At 36.7% G+C, this 20,089-nt stretch overlaps 1 protein-coding gene across 2 annotated transcripts in view; it reads right to left on the minus strand.

Annotated features, from left to right (window-relative positions):
- Positions 1 to 20,089, minus strand: part of GRID1 (glutamate ionotropic receptor delta type subunit 1) — a 509,969-nt gene that overhangs the window by 41,221 nt on the left and 448,659 nt on the right. For both annotated transcript variants that reach the window (XM_042818876.1, XM_042818875.1), the window contains exons 9-12: positions 11,113 to 11,214; positions 9,502 to 9,699; positions 6,997 to 7,321; positions 6,136 to 6,274 (exon numbers count right to left, since the gene is read on the minus strand). In XM_042818876.1, the coding sequence (XP_042674810.1) occupies positions 6,136 to 6,274; positions 6,997 to 7,321; positions 9,502 to 9,699; positions 11,113 to 11,214 (764 nt within the window). The remainder of the gene's footprint in view (positions 1 to 6,135; positions 6,275 to 6,996; positions 7,322 to 9,501; positions 9,700 to 11,112; positions 11,215 to 20,089) is intronic.

Genomic DNA, 20,089 nt, shown 5'->3' on the forward strand with positions numbered 1-20,089 from the left:
TAGGAAAAAAAAACAAACCAAAACAGAAAACAACAACCAAAGAAGCCACAAGTATCCACAAGTATCAGAAACCACATACTATAACAAAGGAAGATGAAGACAGAGGCCAAGTTAACGTATGCAGGCTGCATACAACCACTCTTCACAGTGAATAATTGACATTAACATAAGAAAATTTGATTTCAAAGACAACTTAATCTGAGCTGAGAAGAAGAGATGGGTCGTCATGAAGCTTTTGCTAGATTTTCACTGTTCTGAAACAAAATAAATAAAATAATAATAATAAAAAAGTAAAAAATGATTAACAAATTATTATTATCTGCACAGATGGTAGATTTTGCTAATATCATATTCAAATCATTTACTGCTCTGAACTCTACGAATGTTAATGCCTCAGCTAACTTAAGTCACAGAACTTCCTAGTAACAAGAACAAATGAAGAGATGCTATAATATAGGTGTTGTGAAGGCAGAACTGGAGAGGGTATGGACTCACAAGGCCATTAGCTTTCTATCCATTTCCAACATATGCCACTTATTTATAATGGCAACTAGAGTGGTGGAATGCAAGCTTAATTTTCAGCTCTGCATTCTCATATTTCCCAGAAAAATACGCCCTTGGGAAATATTTGTACTTCCATGCTTGCCTGCTTGCTCAAATACAGGATCCATCTTAAGCCACATTTGAATGGCATATGACACCATTCAGAAAGCTTTATAAAAAATTCAGACTTTGTCAAGTCTTGAGTTGCCCAGAAGCACCCATTGGGCCACACCATCAACAGAAGGGAAATGAAATGGTATACACTGGGGATTCAGCACTGGCCTTAACACTGTGTCTTGTTATGAACTGTGCCTGGAGGCAAGTTCTGTCCCTGAGTGCTGCAGCCCCTCTGCACAGGTTGTAGAATATTTCTCTTGGCATTTCTTCCACGTACTCTAAGAAGGGAATATTCTAGAAATTAAAGTATATTTTGAGTTTCTTGTCCCTGCTCACTCTCTTTTTCTAGCCTTCATCTCTTTATGGATGAACTTAACCTAGTTATTTAATGATTGAAGCTTTTGCTCGCAGGCCTTAAATAATAATCATGATAATTATTTTTTATCATGCTTATTCATACATGCCTCCTGTCAATGTGCCCGAGGTGCTGCACAGATAAAACACAGTACAAACTAAACATAAGAAAATTAACAATCAAAGAAAATCCAATGAAATATTTAGAAAGCCAAGTGCAATATTAAAAACATAAAGGCTGCTTTCAAGCAAGAAATTTCAGGGCAAAATCACTGCAAATAAAGAGACTCCTGTGAGCTTCTTGCTACCAGCATTATCAAATCCATTTAAATACAGCAGATGAAACCTCTGTTCATTTCCTTCTAGCTGGCATCTTCAAAATACTTTCCAAATTTTTTTTTTTTAATATTTCGAGATTGCTTCTGTTTAGTATGCAATTCAGAACATCTAACTTTTTTGATTCCTATGGAGTTATTATAATATGGCCATTTCCAGACAACATCTTTAAAACAGCTGAAGTGACAATATGCCATGTAAGATATGAAATAAGTTACTCTGTTACACAGAGAGAGAGGGAACTGAGACAGAGAGAAGGCTCAGCTTGCAAAGATTAAACAAAGTCTGTGGTAGAAAATCACACTTTGTTTCCAAGTCTTCCAAGTGCCTGACTTATCACCCTGACTAAGCTGCTGTGGATCTTCAGCTGTCACCAAAAGAGGTGAAATTTGTGGGCTGAAACACAAAGAAGGAAACCCCAAATCATGAAATAAATGTGAACATAAAAGCAGGTATATCTAAGAGAATCCATAGAGAGCACAAATATTAAGGATTGATCTGATAAAATCTTCAACTCTTGAATTTGTAAATGGCCTACCCTTTATGTTCTAATTTTTCTTGCATGATTCTTACCTCTTATCACACAAGCTCTCCTAAAACCAGGTTAAGGAATATCTTTGCACTACTGAACAGCATGTAGTCTGCTTGTTAACAAGAAACGAAGCTGGAAGTTAAGTCACTGCTAATTAAACTCATAATTACAAATGGAAGGTCAGACTGCAGATCCAAGGGCTGCTTGATAATGTAATATGACAAAAGAAAGAACAAACTCATGTAATAGTCTAGCCCTCATTTGGCAGACTGATCCATTGAAAGACTCCTCAGCTGCACACAGGTCATATTGCAAATATTAGAATACACATAAATCACTTGGGTTTAAAATAAGACTTGAAAACAGAAATTATTAATTGCTCATTCACAAGTTAGAATGTAGGTTACAGCCCTGCAGTCCAATATCCAGAGTGGCTGCCACCAGCACATTCACATAAATGCTCTCTCCTTAGTTTGTGTATCTCCTCTGCCTGTTTGGGGTTGGGAAATCTGCTGAAGCACACACTGCTGTGCCTGCGAATCTCCACAAATACAGAAAGCATAAAAGGTGACTGCTTTACTGCCTTGGTCCCCTTGTTGTGAGATATGGAACAGGCAAACAAAATAAAGAGAAAATGAGAAGAATGTGAATGGTCAGACAGTTGGCTCAGAAAAGGCTATTAGAAGAGCAAAGGGGAGCAGAAATACATTCACTTACTACTGGAGAATGGAGGGCAGCTTAAGAAAGCTTCCACTCTTTTCACTTATCCTTGATCTTTTAAGGAGCCAAGGATTTTAGTGAGAGTCTCAAACTCTGCATTCTGACTATTCCCCCTGACCTGTCACAGTGGAGTGAGCAACAGACAGCTAAGACACACAAGGGAGCAAGGCAGCATCTTGCACTCTCTCCCCTTTGAAGCCATGAAGCCCATGATGGTTTGGAAAACCCATGGAGAAGTTTTTGTTTTGTCCAAGCACATTTCTTACAAGTGTTCTGGGCACCTGGACAGTGCAGTCCAGTACTTCACTTTTCTGTGAACTACAGACAGATTCTGAAACTCACAGCACGGTTGGAAAGCCTTTGAGAATTACTAGTACCAATTTTTTTTTTTTCCAAAAATTGTTTCTTTCATCAGCAGGCTTTCATCTGACATGCTAATATTAAAAATCTACCTTCCAACAGTTCAACTTTGCTTCAGTGAACATCTTGCCAAGCCCTTTCTATTAAATGTCATCTATGATTTCCATGCCACGCTTGTTTTGTAGTAAAAATTGTGGAGTTAAATATCACTGGGTTGATTGACACCTAGCTATTCAATCAAACATACGCCTGTTCTGCTAGGTGCAGACTGCACATGCAAAAATTGATACTTCTATTAGGTATTTTGCAGAGGGGTTGGGAAGAGAATCAGGCTTGTAATGAAAATTTTAACTATGTTTCATTCATGTTTGGTGCTTCTGCAGCACCAAAGTACTATTTTCTCCCCTGCTAGCAATTTAGCAGCAGCAATAATGAACACCAGAGAACTTTCTTAAGGAGGGAAAGATAACAGAACACTTACTGAGAGGACAGGGGGTTGGTTTCTTAACAATGGAAGTACACACAGATGAATTTGGCACTTCTCAGCTGCTGAGCAAATTTTCAACTATAACTCATTGTGCCTCTTTGGGTGGGAACAAATGGATCTCAAATAAGCATTCTTTTCTGGGTCCGTGAAAGACCTAACACAGGCTAGCTCAGTGGCAAATTTAGAAATGTAAAAATACTCAACATCATACCATGCTGAAGTTAGGTTGTGCTGAGAGAGTAGGGAATAATGCATTCATGTAAGGTAATAACTTACTTTCATGAGAAATATGTTTGTTTTAAACCTGACACTACAACTATGAAAAATGATTCTTCTGAAGATAGGTGACATGAAATATCTTCCCCTAAGTGGCTTAGTTTTGCCAACCAGTCATTAAACCTAAGAGTTTTCTGATAGCAGGCATTTAAGATTACCTGAGGAATGATTTGGGTGCAAAAGCCAAAGCATCCACGATCAATTTAAACACTCCAGACAGTAAGAATAATCCACACTCTGGCCAAAACATCTATAGGAAACTCCTGCCCTTATGGCCAAGCAGCTGGAGCACAAGAAGTGAGCCTTATGGCAATTTAAATAACAGTAAACTTTTCTGACTTGGCACATGAATGAATCTACTGGTGTTTGCAGATCACAGTATAGTGTTTCCTACTTTCTCTATCCCCTCCTTGTACAAGTAGATGCGATTCTTCTGAACTTTGTACGTAGCAGCCACCACTGGGTATAGAAGGGCATATAACCATAATTCTTCAGTGGCTATCTATGAAATGAGAGGGCAGAATGGACTCGGAAAACCCAAGACAACACTGAGCACCTCACCTGCCCAAAATTCTTAATAATTTCAATAAGATGGGAAATCAAATCCTCTTATACATGTTGTAATAGATCAGCCTCAGACACCTCATCCAATGATCTGCATTTCAGCTCATAAATACGTTTGATTGGTTCTATTTTTTTTTTCCTTGCAGATTCTCCTCTGCATTTTATCCCACACTTTCCCTGCTCTGAAATTTGCTGAGTTTTGGCAGGTGCTCAGTAAACCTAACAGACAATTTCTCCTATCATGAAGAAAATAGAACTTACAGAAATCATTTGAAGGTCATTGTTCAAGTTTTTCAGAGAACTATTTCTGTTCTGGGTTACAAGAGCAATTTATTCATTGGGCTTAACCTTAGTCTTCCATCCTCCTAGGATGAGATCTTACAGCAAAGATACTCTGCAGTATTAGTTTTATTCTCTTTAGTTTCTCCTGTTATTTCCAGAAATTACATGCAGATCTTATTTCTTTTACTGTTTAAATCTACTAATTCTAAACAAAATAATAGAAAATTCATTTTAAAACAAAGCTTTTATGATTCTGAGTTGTTCATATTATTATCACAACACTATCTGTATACAAAGCATTATGGTTTTTGCACATTTGCAATGGCAAGTTAAATTGGAAATACTGTGAAACTCATGAGAAAAGTAGAGTTTTTTTGTCCCATGCAGGATAATGAGGCAAAAGCTTTTTTAAGAGCTATCCTCATTTGAATGCTAACAGTGCAACTTAGTGTTTAGGAGCTGTGCATAAAGATTCTACTCTCAGGTTGGCCACTGAAACCACAAATGAGATTGACATAGTAACCGTGTCAATCAGTAGCACCTAAAATCTTTGCATCAGCATATTCTAGGAGAGCCTGTGTTGCAATGCCTGTCTTCTAGACACCTCTCCTCTCAATTGCTGTCAGATCAAACATGAGATACCAGGCTCTAATCCTGTCAGCAGTGAAAGAGGACAATAAATGGCCCTCTCAGTGCTCCATTGGCAATGTGAAGCTAAAAATTTTGTCCATGTTGAAAGAAAACAAGGGAAATTTTGTTTAACTGTTAAATTTTTAAAGAAAAACAAACAAACAAACATAAAAAAAAGCCAACAAACAGTCAGCATCTCTCAGGAGCTGCTCAGAGGCCTGAAAATATTCTCACAGGATATAGATTAGTAGGCAGATGGCAGAGGAAAGAAGTCAAAGGGCAAGATAAATTGGGTTTGTTACAGAAGCTGTAATTTATCATCATAACATTGCCAACACAAATACAGAGATTTATATATAAATTTAATATAACAACTGCTATATTACATCTATTATCCTCGAGTCAGATTTGGTTATCTTATCCTCTGTGCAAAGAAGCCTCTTCCGAAAATAATGCCACTAAACAGGGTCATTTATATTTTAAAATTCTCCTATATTATCTTATATGCAAATAATGGCATAAAGAACAATGTCTATCAAAGTATTAAGAATATAAAATTATATGCTGAAGGTGAAAAGTGAAATAACACATACTTCCCTAGAGGTAGTAGCTTCCTTCTGAAAAAAGAAGAAAAATAGATAGCTGAAGCATTAGGACCTCTAATCAAGAAAGATTCAAAGAAACATGAAAGACTTGCTTCTTGAAAAACATAGAATTAAAATGCCATTGTCCCCTCCATTCATCTAACAAAACTGCTTGGGGAATGTTGGAGTCAATGAAGAGCAGGGAGGGTACAAGAGAGAAGCAGTCACAAATACGAGGACTATTATTTTATTAGAAAGCTATCTCCTTCTTGCAAGAATGACTGCTCAAATGGATAATACATTTCTGTGAAATCCAGGTTTCCAGCTTCATGCTAAGAAGAGGTTCTTACCTTATAGGATTATCCATCCTTGATACTGTGAGAAATGCTGCTAAGTTTGCTGTGTAGGATGAGCACACGATAAGGGTGAAGAGCCACCAGCTTCCCATCACAATGCGCATAGCCACAGAATTGACAGTAGATTCACCCCCTGAAAGCAAACAAGGAAAATAAAGGTGCATCAGGAGCTTCTACCCTGTACGTCCTACTGTGTTCAACTTCGTTGAAGTAACCCATCTGCACTTGTGCTTTCAGACCACCTTTTTTTCTGTGAGCTAAGAGCTACTTCCACTAAGACAGACAGTCAACATCTCGCCCTGGATACTCTTCTAGAAAACGGTATTTCAAAATGTTTCCCTCAGGCATTATTCAGGATCAAACCTAGAGAACATAAATAACATTCTATATAAGTAAAGTTTTATGCTGAAGTACTACTAATATGCAGAAATTAAATCATTAGAGTGCTCAGAACACCTTACTATTGGTTTTAAATGACAGAAAGATAAACTGTCTCACATGAGTTCAAAAACACACAAATTTCTAAAATCAGATTTAAATAATTAGAAAAGCTGCCAGTTGCTGAGTGGCATTGTAATGTCACATCAAGCAGCTCTGAGGTTTATTTACCAAATAATCATTTTCACAAAGTGGAAAAGTCTGTTGGGATTCGTTTTATCAGACCTTCTGAGAAATAGAGAAGTAGAACACACACCCTAAAGCTCAACTATTCTCCCATTATTTCGGCTAACAAAACATATTACCTCCTCATATAAAACTTCTCTTTCATCTTGAGAACATTCTGGTCAAGACTAACATGTCATGAAATGCTCTATCCAAGGCAGAACACTTCTGAAGATCTATCAGACTGAATACCTTGCTGAACAAAAGCGCCGTACACAACCCAGATGGCACTGTGCAGGGTGGAGGAGGCAGAGGGGCTTGACTGGGAGGCATTCTGCGCCCTGACTGCCTGGATCCGGTTCAAGACAAATATCAGGACACCAACTATAGGGATGGCAGCAGCAATACAAGCCCACACCGCAAAGTCAAAAGGAGCAAAGAGAGAGAAGATGTTGATTTTCTCTTCAGGCTTCTTGATCAAGATCCCCACTGAATAGTCCATGTACCGCTTGCTGAAGTCCACAACGCTCTCTCGTTCAGGTGTTATAGTGATGGCAGAAATCGCTAGATCTGCTCTCTGTGAGACAAAGGCAACAGGTCAGATCTCCTTCAGCAACCATGAATTCTGCTATACTCCTTTCAGGAGTTTTTCAAAAAGCAAGCTGCTCCATGCGCTTCTAAAACCTAACATTTTAAGACAACTTGCAATAAATCAGTTTCATCATTCAAATGTTAATTGCATTGGTTTAAAGCAGAAAAGTGAAATGTAAATTGCCAAAGCACTGCAGAACAAGAAGTGTCTGGAATGTGTGCCTTTTATTTAACCTTTATGTCTCACTCATTTTCAAAACAATGTCTAAAACTTGAAACCATATTAACTCAGTGCACTGCAAGAAGTAAAAATGAAACATCAGCCACACAGACCTCACAGTTGTATCAATGCTCCTTTTACTCTATTATCACCACAAGATTACTTTAAAAAATTCCTTACTCCTCCATACAAAATTTATTTAGCTTGTGCACTTGGTAGCAAGTTATGAAGAGCTACAGTTCATTGTTATCCCCGCAGTCTTGTCAACTTCCTGTATTCATGAAGGGATTTCATATGACATCTCGGGGTGGAGGTACTGTTGTTTTTTACAATGAATAAAGTGCTTGCAAAAATTAATAACTGTAAGAATGCGCAAAAGCAAATCAGCTCCTGCTCTGAGCTCAATATTTAAAATGAGCAGGATTTATATACAGAAGGACCTTTAAGATTACGCAAATTCAATGAAAGAGAAGTGTTTAATAAATAAGATCCCCAAAGCTTTTAAGAGCTGCTATTAGATTTTGCCTATTTTTTCATCTCAAAACAGTTCTCTACAAAAAAAAAACAAAAAGCAAAAAACAAAAAAAAAACCAACATACTTTCTGTTTCCTATCTCTGTGCTTTGTTAGGAAAGTAGAGTAAATATTAGGTTAAGGAATTCTCCTTTTGAGCTGGTGGAAAAGCTAGTAGCAGAAATACCACTATAAATAATGTTACCTCAAAGTACGCAATTTCTGAAGAATTTTCACAGGATTTCTTACTAGACTGAAAGTCAAATACCTTACATCAATGCAAAATAAGTCGAAAATCCTTTACTTTTCCTAGCTGCCACCAAGATTATTCCATTATCATATACACATTTGATAGTGCTTTAATTGCTTCTATTTCTTCCTAAGCATCTACTTACCAGACACTGAGACGCCTACTTACTAGATAACGAGAAAGCCTTTATTCCCAGTAACAACTCTACTGCAGAAGAGTAATCTTTTCTACAAAGGGCAGTAACACAGAATATTAACTCCTTTGATTCTTTTTCTTGATTAGCATTTGTCATGTGTCAGACCGTGAGAATGCAAACAAAATACATTCTAATTTGACTCTCCTGGACTTTTCCCACTTAATGAAGTTTAATTCATTTATTCTTGATTTGTAAGACTTGAATTAAATAAGAAAATATTTTCCCCTTTATTTTAAATAAATGAATAATCTCAAACTCAGTTTAGAATGCTAGTCCTTAAAAAAAATTATTTAAAGCATATATTATTTGGGATACTTCCCCTGCTTTGGAGTCAAACAGTTAATCATTATGAAACACACTGCCATAAAGTGACACAAAGAAAGTCATACTTTAAAGCAATGTAGCAAATACATAGCGACAAAAAAAAAGTTAATTCACAGAATCACAGAATTGTAGGGGTTGGAAGGGACCTCCAGAGATCGAGTCCAACCCCCCTGCCAAAGCAGGTTCCCTACAGCAGGTCGCACAGGTAGGCATCCAGGCAGGTCTTGAACATCTCCAGAGAAGGGGACTCCACAACCTCCCTAGGCGGCCTGTTCCAGTGCTCCGCGAATATTCATATGTTAAAAAGACGCACTTTCTGTAGTTATTCATTCACACACACAGAAAATCGCTTTCTTTTTATACTGGCATCTATGTAAACAGACTTACATTTATATAATGTACATTGATAATAGTTGGGGGTAAATAGAACAACAGACTCTATAGTTACTATAGTTTTAAAATACATAGTTCAGACCACAGTCAAAACACCCAAAACTCAGAAGTGTTCTGTACTAGCTCTTTGATCCCAATTCCACCTCCTGTAATTTGCAATGGAGGAAGGGGAGAATTTCAGCAATCCCTTTCCAGAGTCTTGACATCCTACTCTGCAGAGTTGTTGGTTTTTTTCTATTTTTCCCCCAAATATAGCTTCTTCTCTACGTACCTTGTTAATAAGTTCTCCAATCATGCCATTCCAGGAGCCATTCTGAAGCTGGTGTCCATATTTCCCATCAGGAGCTTGATATATCTCATATTTGAAGCCCAGATTCTTGGCCAGTGCATCCAGGACATCAATGGAAAATCCTTTGTAACGTTTTGGTTGCCCAAGTATGTTCTCTGCCACCATCACAAAAGGTTCTTCCTGAGAACAAAACACTGTCTCAGCTGATACTTGAAACAATTTTTTCAGTTTACGTTTTTAGCAAAATCATTTTATTCTGAGTTAATTCTGGACAACTTAGCACACATTTCAGAACATCCTGAGGAAAAATCTGTAGGCTGGGTGGGACACTCACAGGCATTCCTGCCAGACACCATCGCTTCAGGAGCTGTCCCATTCACGGTCCTTGATTTTACACAGTTCACGAGAAGAGGCAGAGACCCCAGAGGATCTTAACTTAACTTCCTCCTGGCATCTGCAGGATGAATTGCTCTCTGGAATACCTGTCTCTTCACTGGCTAATGTTTCAACTAACTGCCTAGAAAACAGGTATTAAGCATACGAGTCTTAGGAACATTACAGCTCTCCAACTCAGATCATATCAGATTTAGAAAGTAATCTTTGATAGACAATGAGTAATCTTTTATCCAGGAGTCAGTGAAGCAGATGCTAAAATTGTTGGTTTTTTAAAATTTTAAAATTTTGAAATAGGAAGATCTTTCAGAGGTGCTGTTTGCTGGCATATTTTATATTGAAGTATATTTTGAGACCAAGGAATGCAGCAGTTTTTTGTACACTTTCTGTCAGAAATGGGAACCTGCTCTCCTGAGAGGCAATGCTGAGGCTGTTGGCTGTATATCCTCTGCAGTTGTCTGCATTAGTGGTGTGGTACTGACAACCTCCTCTGCATGTTATACCATAACCTTGCCTATCAACTGACTCTGGAAAGAAAGCTGGAGTGATTTCTTTAATGATCTCGCACATTACTTCCTATTTGTACCATGATTAAAAAGAAGAAAAACAAAATCACAAAGACACCATATTCTTCAATCTGGGAACTACAATATTTTAGACAGGAATGCATTCTTGTCTTAATTTGTCCATAATTTAGCATTCAACTAATAGGAGCTCTGCTATCACTCGGTATCAGTATACCACTCAGCATACCACTCTTTTCAAAGACAGTTTATCAACAAGAAGTTATGAATTTGATGGAAGAAACACTCAAATTTTATAGCCTGCAGTGCACAAAAGCCAAGATCAGATTATTGTAATTGGCCCACCTGATCTTAAAAATCCATTAAATGCTGGAAACTGCATATCTGAAGTGCAGCCCTGAGTACTCAGGTCTTGTGGTAGTTCTGTGTGCAGTATGAACTTGAATGCAGAAAAACAGCATAAGCAAACAAGCCAATACTGTACATCTCTGACAGTGCATAGATTCACATAAAATAACATAAGGCCATCATCTATGCTCCTTGCTTATGTAACTGATCATCCAAAAATACAAAATTGAAAATGATAGGGAAAAATACTGAAGGAATTGCCCAGAATACTCAGTCACAACCTTTTTATTTTGAGCATTTTGTTTCCTGAACTCAAATAGGATCATACCAAGACAGTCACCACTTTGAGTGTCAGTCCTTGTAAATCACTTCCCAGACGTCGTTCTTGCAGGCTACCATTCAGTCCTTTTTCAGAGTCCCACGTTGCCAACTAGAAGAAGAAAGTGCAGTGAGTCTGAAACATTGGTAGGCAGAAATCCTTCAGCACTTACATAAACATTTAACAGCTGCTTGATTGAATCCAGAACTAACATACAGGATAAGAGAAGTGAGTTTTTTAAGTGCAGAATCAGAATCGGTGAGATTTAGAGAACAGAAACTAATCCTTTGTGTGAATGTATTTTCATTAATGTCTGTAATAAAACTGCTTTATTATCTGCAGTACTTGTCATATTACTTCATCTAGATTATATTGTTTATATTGCCTGACAGTCCTTAGGATTATCTCTACAGTCTCACTATCCCATACTCCTCTCTCACATCAGATCCTCCCCTACTTTTTAAATCATTTTCTAGAGTTCATCAAAGACCAACCTCTTTTCCTGCTGCATGATGTTCTTGTTCACTGGTGGTTATAAAATCTTGACACAGATTCTGTGGAGGCAAAATGCCTTCTATTTTGGGTTGTCTTCAAATTCTATATTAAGTTCTATTTTCTCTCTTCTTGCCCTACTTCTACCTCATCAGTAAAACAATGACAGCCTCTCAAGTTCCCAAGCTCCCATCATCAAATATTTGATAACCTCTGTAAGTACTATGTGCATTTGCTATATGCAAGACATGTATTTTCATGATGCCTCCATAGAACATTACACGTAAATATTTTATTTTTCAATTAAATTTATCACCTCAAAATCAATTTTAGTGCTTTTTCTGGAAAGAGGTTCAACAGAAAAGTCAATCTTAAGTGACCCTTGCATTATTCAACTGAATACGCTCTTCAGTGGCAGCAGAAATCAGACACTCCTTTTAACTCAAAAAAGAATCCATAGTACTCTTAAATCCAGCTGTACTCTTAAACACCAATACTATGTTCACATAGGAGGCAGTGCTGTTTGCTGAAGGCATGCCCTGTAGATATTTAACTTAGTCCAAGATATGTGAAATGTGCCTTCTTCCTGCCAGAAGCTAATTTTCATGTAGCAAGTCAAAATCTACTTGGAAAGAACTTATTTTGCTGTAATTGCCTATGGCTAGATGTCCTACACGATTTATTTCTATGACTTTAGTCATATCCTAAAGCCTCAAAAGTCAAACCAACAAATACACTGTGACAGGAGAGATCTGTATAGGTTTCTTTTTGTTTTGTTGCACTGAAGTGATAAACAGGGAAGTAGAAAAGAACAGGACAATCAGTGATGAGTCAGCTGTCATGTCTACCACAGAGGTAGATTTATTATTATTTATTATACAATTACTCTATAGTCTCTAAATCTTCCAGTTGAGACGCAGGTAAGAAAAGAACTAAAGTTATACCTCCTTTTACCCAGCTGACTTGAGGGATAGAAGAGGAAAATAAATGACTAATAATAAGCTTCCTAATGACACGCCTGAAAGCTGAGTTATCTCAGATTGAAACCCCTCCCTGTGATGTAAGTTTGGAGTTATAATGAATACTCCGCAATATGGGTAGATACTTATAGCCATTGTATATCTTAAATTCAAATTCAGATGCTTGCTCTGAAATATGGCCTCACGTGTTTCTTAGCTTTTTCTATTGCTACACAAAATTAACCAATTTGCCAGCTGCAAAGAATCAGTATGGTTCAACAAATACCAATCTAAGTGCATGTGGTAAACATATTCTCTCAAATCATTAAAGAACGTTGAACTATCTATGCTTTCTTGGACTGTTCTATACAATAATGGTGAAGATACAGAGAAAGTTTCAGTAAAAATGGCTTACACAATCTATAGACAATCACTACTTATTCAAGAATGGAAAATAAAATAAATTGATTACTTCAGCACAGGTGGACTGACATCAATTTCTTCTGTTATTCCTTTCCCCTTCATAAACTATATTTGACTTCGTATTAGGCAAACTATTTGAATACCCTATATTTAGCATTTTGTATTAAAAATAAGAATTCTTAAAAGGAAATGGAAACACACTATTGCAAGACTCTAAGTCTTTTTCTTTCATTCGAAACCGAAGTTTTCTCTTTTTATGCAGTAGAGATAGGTGCAAGGAAGAGAAGCATATTTCACAGTGTATCAGCACAGAACTCCATGGTGTTCTGTACAGAAAAACAATTTTTTCAGTCTCTAAAAGGCAAATGATGCAGATAAATTTGATAGATGGAACATGAGGAAATCCTTTTCCATTAGGGATTTTTCCCCTTAATATCTTTGTGCTTCAGAACATTTCACTTACTTAGAAGTGTGCCAATTTGTGCTTCCACTTACTGCAGACAGAATTTTATTTATGGCACCGATGCATTTACAGATATGTATACCAATTTGTGGCAATTGACCTATCAAGATCAGTGCCTGAGAAACTAATTTCCAGCACTGTTAAACACGATGAGTACTGCCATTATTTGTTAAGACCATTGGAGTTTCACTCTTAGTAGAAATATGCACCACGTTCCTACCAGGACCTGGAACCAAAGGTCATAGAACATCAGCTGGTAGGAGTTGCACAACTTTAAGATCTGATTATCACAAACTACTTGCAAAGTCAGCACTTCCAGGATGTAATTCAAAAATTAGTGGTGTCTGGAAAGTACATTTAATGGCACTCTGAGTGTTCTGGTTTTGTTTTGTTCTTTGACTCTCAAGTTACTGGGTTTTAGGAGTTTAGGATTTGAAAGCAACTACTTCAATAAAGCTTTTCAATTTAAACCTATCTAACTTCTCTTTCTGAAAGAGCCATATTGCTCTTACAACTGCAATCTTACAGTTCTAACCATACATCAGAAGGTCAATCACCCTCTAAAGACAAACCAGAAGAAATAAAGGTGAATTTCAGTCAAAAGTGTAATTTCTTGGAAAATTCTGACTCAAGACAAGATTCTAATCTTTATCAATATTTACTGCGTTTTCAACAAAAACAAATGGAGAAATTCCAAATTTTAACATTATGTTCAAGCCTCCAAAACCATAACCAAAACCATATATAGGTCCAAACACGCTTCCTCAACACCAAAGTGAAATAACTGCATGGCCAGAAAACCTGGGAATGTAAAATGATAAAGGATGTCATCCATGTGTCTCATGAACCTGGGGAATTTTTTCCTGAAAAGTACTGACACCTGTCAGGGCCTTCAAAGAAGACCTGACATAAATATAATTTCAGGTTTCCTGAGTTTCCACTGATAAATTATAAGCCAATTTCTACAACAGAGTTTCATGACACTGTTAATGATGCAGCACCTGGCTGCCCAATGCTTACTTGAGCTTAGTTCCCCAGGGGAAATCATACTGAGATGGCATGGTAAACTTACACCAGACAATATCAGAAACAACTGCACAGAAGCGTGAAGACCCTCATCAGCATAATGAGGCAGACAATCCATTTGCTCAAATAAAGCAAAGTTGCATGCATTTAACACAGATTTGCAAGATTTACTACCTCCTTTGATCGTAATCAATTAGATTGAGAGCCTGTGTGCTTCCTCATTTAGGAGATGAAACTGATGAAAAACTATATGATTTGTCACACAGGTAGGTGTTTGTCTGAAAAATGTGTATTTTCATGCTGCTCTACTACACCATAATTACATACTCCTTGAAAAGTAACTTGAATTTAGTTTTCCTAACTCTGCTGTGAGTGCTCAAACCACTGGACTATGGGAAATTTGTCTAATGCCCAAATAAGCAGAGATGTCATTTATCCTAAACTGGTAGGAAATATAGCTGAAAACTTGCATTAGCATAAAAAGTGAATATTTAATGTTTATCTCACAATAGCACAGAAGACCATTTACATTGTATAAGTTTATGATGCAGTAGTTGCTGTTTATAAATGCATAAATACTGCATGTCACTGCTAGCTACCTCCATTTTAAGTATGACATCCTAGACGCTTCCTCTACTTTTCAAGGAAAATGTGACTCCCAGAAGAAGTAGAAAACAATTCTTTTAAGCACATTTACAGTAGTGTTTGAGAGGGCATCAAACCAGAGCCTGCCTCTTTTACCTTCACAAAAAACTGAAAACTTCTGTCTGGTGACTTTGGAGCTAAAGGTACACCATCCAAACAAATTAGACTTGGGAATCCCTGCCTTGTAACCTCAAGAACTTCTAACAGAGAGAAATGGAAGAGAGAGAACAAGGCAGTCCGTTCTCATGCCCTGAGACAGTGACACCTTAATCAACCCAAATTATACTGTCTATATGAAAGCCATTGTGGCTATGAAATTAAATAAATTAATTAGTGCCACTCACAACATGACAATGCTTTTAGATTAATGTTGAACTGAAATGGATTTCAAGTCACTGGCAATATTTTCTTAAACATAATTTAAATCAAATATGTTGTCCTTGTACCATATTCATATATTTGGCACATTGGAACTTCTGACTAAGAACTTACAAAAATATATTTAATGTTATAAAAGCAGACTTCAAATAAAGACAACAATTGAAATAATAAGAAAATACCGAATCAATACAAACAATTAAAGTTTACAGGCAAATAAAATAAGGCAGTGGCCTAATAAATTAACTGAATAAATTGGACACTCCTATGTTGCAATTCTACTGGAAAAAAAAAAAAGAACTCAATTTAAAAAGTAAGTAGAACAAATATTTACATTTTATCCAAGGAATCTTTTTAAATGCACTGTATCTGTAATCTAGAGATTTGCTGTCATTCAGTATCATTCACAGCAAGATACTAACAGGATTTATACAACAAACTTTCTAAGGATCAGACAGGACTTCCTGGAACATCTTTTCCTTCTCCATGACTGGAGTAGCCTTGCAAAAATTTTTCATGTGAAATACGGAATCATAACCAAGAAAAATTAAACATCTTTTTGAACTGTGTATTTGTATAATCTGTAATTACATAAAATAGGATTAGGAAAATATAAAGGTATTGACACTCTTACAAGCAAATTTGATACAACACTTTTCTATAACGGCTACATATTATAAAGAATATTCAAAAATCTCTATTCTGAAGCACAAGCATTATTAACTATAAGAACGTGGACAAGAACAGCAATCAAACTGATTCAAGGTAGTACTGTGTGTTCTAGCATAACCCTATCTTTGCAGTGTAATAACTGCAAGTCACCAAGGTGTAGATATTTATTCTATTCTATTTTGATATTCTGCATTTGTTTATACTAAAGACACAGCCTGCTTCTAAACATATTGTGGAATTGTTAGAATGCATGTACATTAGATAGGAAAATAATCAGTTTGTGACAAATTCTGTAATCACACAAAATGTCTTATTGTGAAGACTGGAAGTAGTAGATTTGGTCGTCGAGGTATCATTGCACATTAGAAACCGTAAGTATCTAAACTGAGAAACAAGGAAGTTAAACAACTCTCTGAAATTGTATGTACTACTACAAGATTTAATTATTTACTTTTTTTAAGATGTAGATATAGATAATATGTACTTCAAAATGTTGACGCATGTTAGGGCTCTTGAAAAATTACTTCATTTGCTGACATTTCCAAAGATCCAATAGACATTTCTGTATCTCTGGAAAACTAATATCTAAGCCAAATATTTGAGTTTAATTCTAAGATAATATCCATAATCAAAAACTTGCATCACAGGTGTACAAGGATATATTGACTGAAAGCACTTGGGATATGCTGAGAATATCTGCACACTCACAGCCATAGAGCCACGGAGAATTCCAAAACATACCAAAATTATGAAGCAGAGGATTGCGAACCAAGACTTAAGCAATACAGAAAATCTCAGTCGTTTGGATGAAATTTTTATCACACCCTTTTTAACGCTCAGAACAATCAATTTGTCATTGTAGGGCCACAGAAGGATTGTAGCTGCATAGTTAAAGTTCAGAGCATGGCAGGGAGATCATGGAAAGCTACTTTCTCTCATTCCCAATACTTCAGCAAACAGGACCATCCTGAGACAGTAAGCCCTCTAAAGAAAAAAATAGAGGATTAGCAAAGGGCTGACCATCCCACTGAAGGACCCTGGCTTTCTCTGTGGAACTCTGAAGCACACTGATGTGCGTTGCTGCTTTAATAGGCCTTTAAGAATCCGAGGTCTTCTGGAAGAACACAGCTTATTCTAGTTTCAGTGTTTTGTACGTGTAGTGTGCTATATAAATTAAAATAAAACATCTCTAGAGAATAATAGGAAGATGAGCATTAGGCAGTAATATCTTATGATGAACACAGCATTCTGGAAAAATTTGTTTGCTTTTTTGAAAGCAAAAATAATAGGTAACAGAAATGAAAATGTGACAAACTTGTAAGTGGATTTCAGTTCTGTTTCATACAGAGTCTTGCGAAAACTCAGCTAAGAAAATTGTAATTCATTCCCTGAAATAAGAACAGTATCACATGATTTATAAATTAGCTTCTAAGTAGCAACAAAGAACGATATATGAAGACGATTAGAAATGTTTTGAGGTAGCTTAGCATAAGTCGGTATTAATAATTTGTTTATCTTATATCTTTATTAATGATCTGGAACAAGAAATAGCAAACTGCTAAAACCAAATTTTCTAAAATGCAAATAGTATCTCAAAACTGGAAAACACCGTAAATATGTCAGACTAGAAGTAAAAATAAATGGGAGCAGAACAAATCTAGAAACAAAACAGCGCTATCCATTTTGCTTTGACTTGAAGTAAACATCATTTAGAAAGAAAGAAATGTGAAGCAGAGATTCATCTATTGAAAAAATGGCAATTTATGTTAAAAAAATTCTGCAGGGTGAAAGTGAGCTGCAAATGGATGACAAGCTTGTAGTACAGCACAGTGGCAAAAGTGTCATTTGGGACTCCACGCGTCCCGTGGCATATGCTGCACAGAGAGCAGTCACAACACAGCTGAGAGAAACATGCAATCTTAATAGTGCATTGAGCATCTGTCCAAACAGAATTTAGGCATGCTCGAAGAAAATCAAGGGAGAAGGGGACAACTACTGGAGTGGACAGTCAGCATAAGAAGCGTAGAAGAAGCAACTGCAAATATCTAAGCTAATGATGACTAGTTGGAAAAATTAGAAGCAACACTGCATATAAGACAACAGAACTACTGCTGTTGAGTTCAAATAAACCACAGAAGCTCTTTCATGTGAAATCCGATCCAGTTCCTGGAATCATTCTTTCATTCTTGATGTAGACTGCAAAAAGAGAAACGGACAAAAAAATACCCACACAAGCCCTTTCAACAAAATAATTTTTCATGGGAAGCCTTCGGTGCATCATGGATATGAGTAAGCACATATACGAAAAAAATCAAAGAGCAGCCTGATAGCCTGGTGGTTGCTGAATTCACCAGAGATATCTGAATCAAGTCCACATTGCATAGAATTCTGAACCTGAATTCTGAGAATTCAGATCCCAGCCAACAGTTATGAGGACATACTTAAGTGTAGAGCCAGTTGATTTGTATCCGATAGTACAAGATTTAGCCTGGGGTCACATCAATTTATCAGCACTCAGGTGAGTGGATTGATCACCATCTTAAATACTAGCATGGCCAGATCTTTATTATTCACAAAGGCATTCGTTCATGCTTTTTGAGGAGTGGCGTAATCCCTAAATTTTTGAAAGTCTCAAATATTTTCATACCCAGTAAAAAAAATCATTCACTGCTACTGGAACAATGAAGCAGATAGGGAGCAATTATGCAAAAAAGTGCATAGGAGCTATTTGAGGCCTCAGCCTTACAATTACTTACAGATGTACTTTAGCTTAGCAAATGTACATAATACCACAGAAGCCTGAGAGTTTCTCTTATATAAAGTAAATTGAGCATAAACTAGAACAGAAAACAAAGAAAGCTCAAGAACACTGAAGGAGGGATTTGAATAGGAAAGAGCAGTTGACTTGAACTGACACGTGTAAGGAAACAGACATATGAGCGCTTCTGAGCGAAATGTCTGGGAGTAAGATGACACATGAAGGCTGCCCTTGCAGCAGCATAATGCCCTTCAAACCACGTAAGGGAACAGGTTCACAATTAAGAGAGAAGAGATGCGTTAACTGAATCACCACCTACATGGATTGTCCCATGGCTATTTAAGATTTAAGAGAACACAAATCTCCAATTGTGCGAACAAAATACATTCCAGTAAGAAGCTGCACAATAACAAGCTGACAATTCTAAAGTAATTCAAAGGGCTTAAACCAAATGAGAAGAAAATTACATTAAAAACACAAATTAGAATCAGAAACACATTTTTTTCACATGCAATATCAAATACAGCATTAAATCACTATTAAACAGAGAGCAGTTAGAGTCTAGAATAGGGAGTCTATGTCATTTACAGTAAGTGATGCTTAAGAGATAGGGAAAACCAAGAGGGAAAGACTACAACACCTAACCTAGAACTGGGAAGGTATTTTAGGAACACCAAAGACTACACAGTCAGAGGCTTTGGTAGAGGCATTTCAGCATTAATATTCTTAATTCTCTAGAAGCTTGAGTGAAAGTATTTATTCAGCTCTTGCTCTACAAATTCAGCTATGCATTGCAATCAACAACTTTGACCTTACCTGGCATAACTCAGCAGTACCTTGTTGCACTATTTTTATGGTTCTTCATACCAGAGAATATAAAATATTCGGAAGTGAAAGGCAGTGGTTCCCTTTATATTTTTATGAGCCATAGCTCAGTTTAGTTTAATGAAATGGCCACGTTATTAAAAGCCAACTACTTTATACCTAACAGAGCTCTATTACATAAATGAAGATTAGGCTCATAATGCCTTACGCAACTGATATTAAGGAAACTAAGATGTAAACGTATTTGTGTATTCAGTAGCTATTTGCAGAACAGTGACTGAGGAGTTTCATGCAGAACTGAAGTAGTAGTTGTCTGTAAATCTATAGCTTTTATTGACCCAGTAA

Source organism: Centrocercus urophasianus, unplaced genomic scaffold (genome assembly GCF_019232065.1).
Source record: "Centrocercus urophasianus isolate 14NV4802_14NV808 unplaced genomic scaffold, USGS_Curo_1.0 seq_17, whole genome shotgun sequence".
NCBI lineage: Eukaryota > Metazoa > Chordata > Aves > Galliformes > Phasianidae > Centrocercus > Centrocercus urophasianus.